The sequence below is a fragment of the Trichechus manatus genome, unplaced genomic scaffold (assembly GCF_000243295.1).
Source record: "Trichechus manatus latirostris isolate Lorelei unplaced genomic scaffold, TriManLat1.0 scaffold00326, whole genome shotgun sequence".
Lineage (NCBI taxonomy): Eukaryota > Metazoa > Chordata > Mammalia > Sirenia > Trichechidae > Trichechus > Trichechus manatus.
The window spans coordinates 866,000-867,527 of record NW_004444262.1 but is presented as its reverse complement, the minus strand read 5'-3'; the positions used below and the strand labels follow the sequence as shown (position 1 = coordinate 867,527).

Genomic DNA, 1,528 nt, shown 5'->3' with positions numbered 1-1,528 from the left:
AGCAATTAGTCACCTTACCTAGAGCAATTTCTATAGGAAGGGGTGGGCAGCCAGACTGCAAAGGTTTGAAGAGTCAATGGGGTCAACACTGGATACATCCTTCCCACCTCTCACCACCTCTGTCTCTCCCACTGAAGGCTTCTCTTAAGGGTAGTGAATTATGGATCTTATCCCCCTTTTTCTAATCCGTTGCAGCCAACAATAGGATGATATGTCTTACCAGGCTACTTTTAACTCCTCCACATTTGTGCCTTGAACGCCGTAGGCTGTCGATAAAGGTCACTGATGATACAGGGGCTTCTTACCAAAACAAACAAACAAAAAAACCCTTTTGCCGTCCAGTCAATTCCAACTCATAGCAACCCTACAGGGCAAAGTAGAACTGCCCCATAGAGTTTCCAAAGAGCGTTTGGTGGATTTGAACTGCCGACCTTTTGGTTAGCAGCGATAGCACTTAGCCACTACGACACCAGAGTTTCCTGAGATCCTCTAATTTGTGTTTCTTGTATTTGGTGTAAACGGCTCAGCACCTGCTCAGCGCCGTGCCCAGGTTGCGATTCCTCCCACGGCCACTTCAGGGAGTGTCATTCCCATCATGGCCACAAGGTGGGGCCCCATCGCTTTCTCTGGGACCTCAAGTCACCGCCGCCCCGGAAGCATATCCTTCACCCAGTCCTTAGCGAAGATGGCGGCGGCGGCAGCCCGAACCGTGCTGTTACCCGCGGCACGGCGATGGCTCAGGGGTTTCACCGAGAGGATCCTGGTCGGAGGCGCCGCCGGACGGGTGAGCTTCCCACTACTTGTCGGGGCGCCGGCCGGGATGGTATCGGATGGGAGAGGCAGCGGCCACTCCTTCACCTGCCGCGGGGGTCTCGGGCGGCCCGACCTCTCCCTGGATCCTGCGCGCGGACTTGCGTCAGTCCAGGCCTCTTCGCGGCCAGGCGCGGGGCACCGGGCGTCTGGGCCCGCTAACCTCGGGCCGGGGCCGGAGCTGCTTCATGACTCGCCGCGCGTGACCCGCCAGTGACGTGTGGGATGACCCTGGTCACTCTCCTCTCACCTCCGATCCAATTCCTGAGGAATCATTGTACAGAGTGTCCACTGCTAACCTCAAGTTTGGCGGTTGGAACCCGCCCAGCCGTCCAGCGGAAGAAAAGGCTTAGCAGTCGGCTTCCTTTAAGATTACTGTCCAGAAAACCCAATGGAGCAGCTCTATTCTGCACACATGGGGTAACCATGAGTCAGAATCAGCTCGAAGGCGACTAACAACAGCATGTTCATCACTAAAAACAGTGGTTGCAAATTGGGTGAAATTGAAAAGTGAAATCGTTAACAGCCCCGGAGTTATTTTTTCACGAGTCTGAGCTCATGGATGGGCTTCCAAGAGAGAGAAAGTGAAATATTGTCATTATATGCATTTTTCTGATGAGAGAGCCTATAGCTTTCTCCAAGGAATGTGGGACTTTAAGTATAAAGAAAAACTGCAAAGAGGTGAACAGTTCGTAGTCAGCAAATCAGTCAGCCTAGA

The 1,528-nt window shown here is 53.3% G+C and overlaps 1 protein-coding gene across 1 annotated transcript in view; it reads left to right on the top strand.

The window, feature by feature from the left end:
* The first annotated feature begins 670 nt into the window (after window positions 1-670).
* PMPCB (peptidase, mitochondrial processing subunit beta) overlaps window positions 671-1,528 on the top strand; it is a 13,008-nt gene continuing 12,150 nt past the window's right edge. Inside the window, exon 1 of the mRNA XM_023725515.1 lies at window positions 671-784. Within this exon, the coding sequence (XP_023581283.1) occupies window positions 686-784 (99 nt within the window). The 5' untranslated portion in view covers window positions 671-685. The remainder of the gene's footprint in view (window positions 785-1,528) is intronic.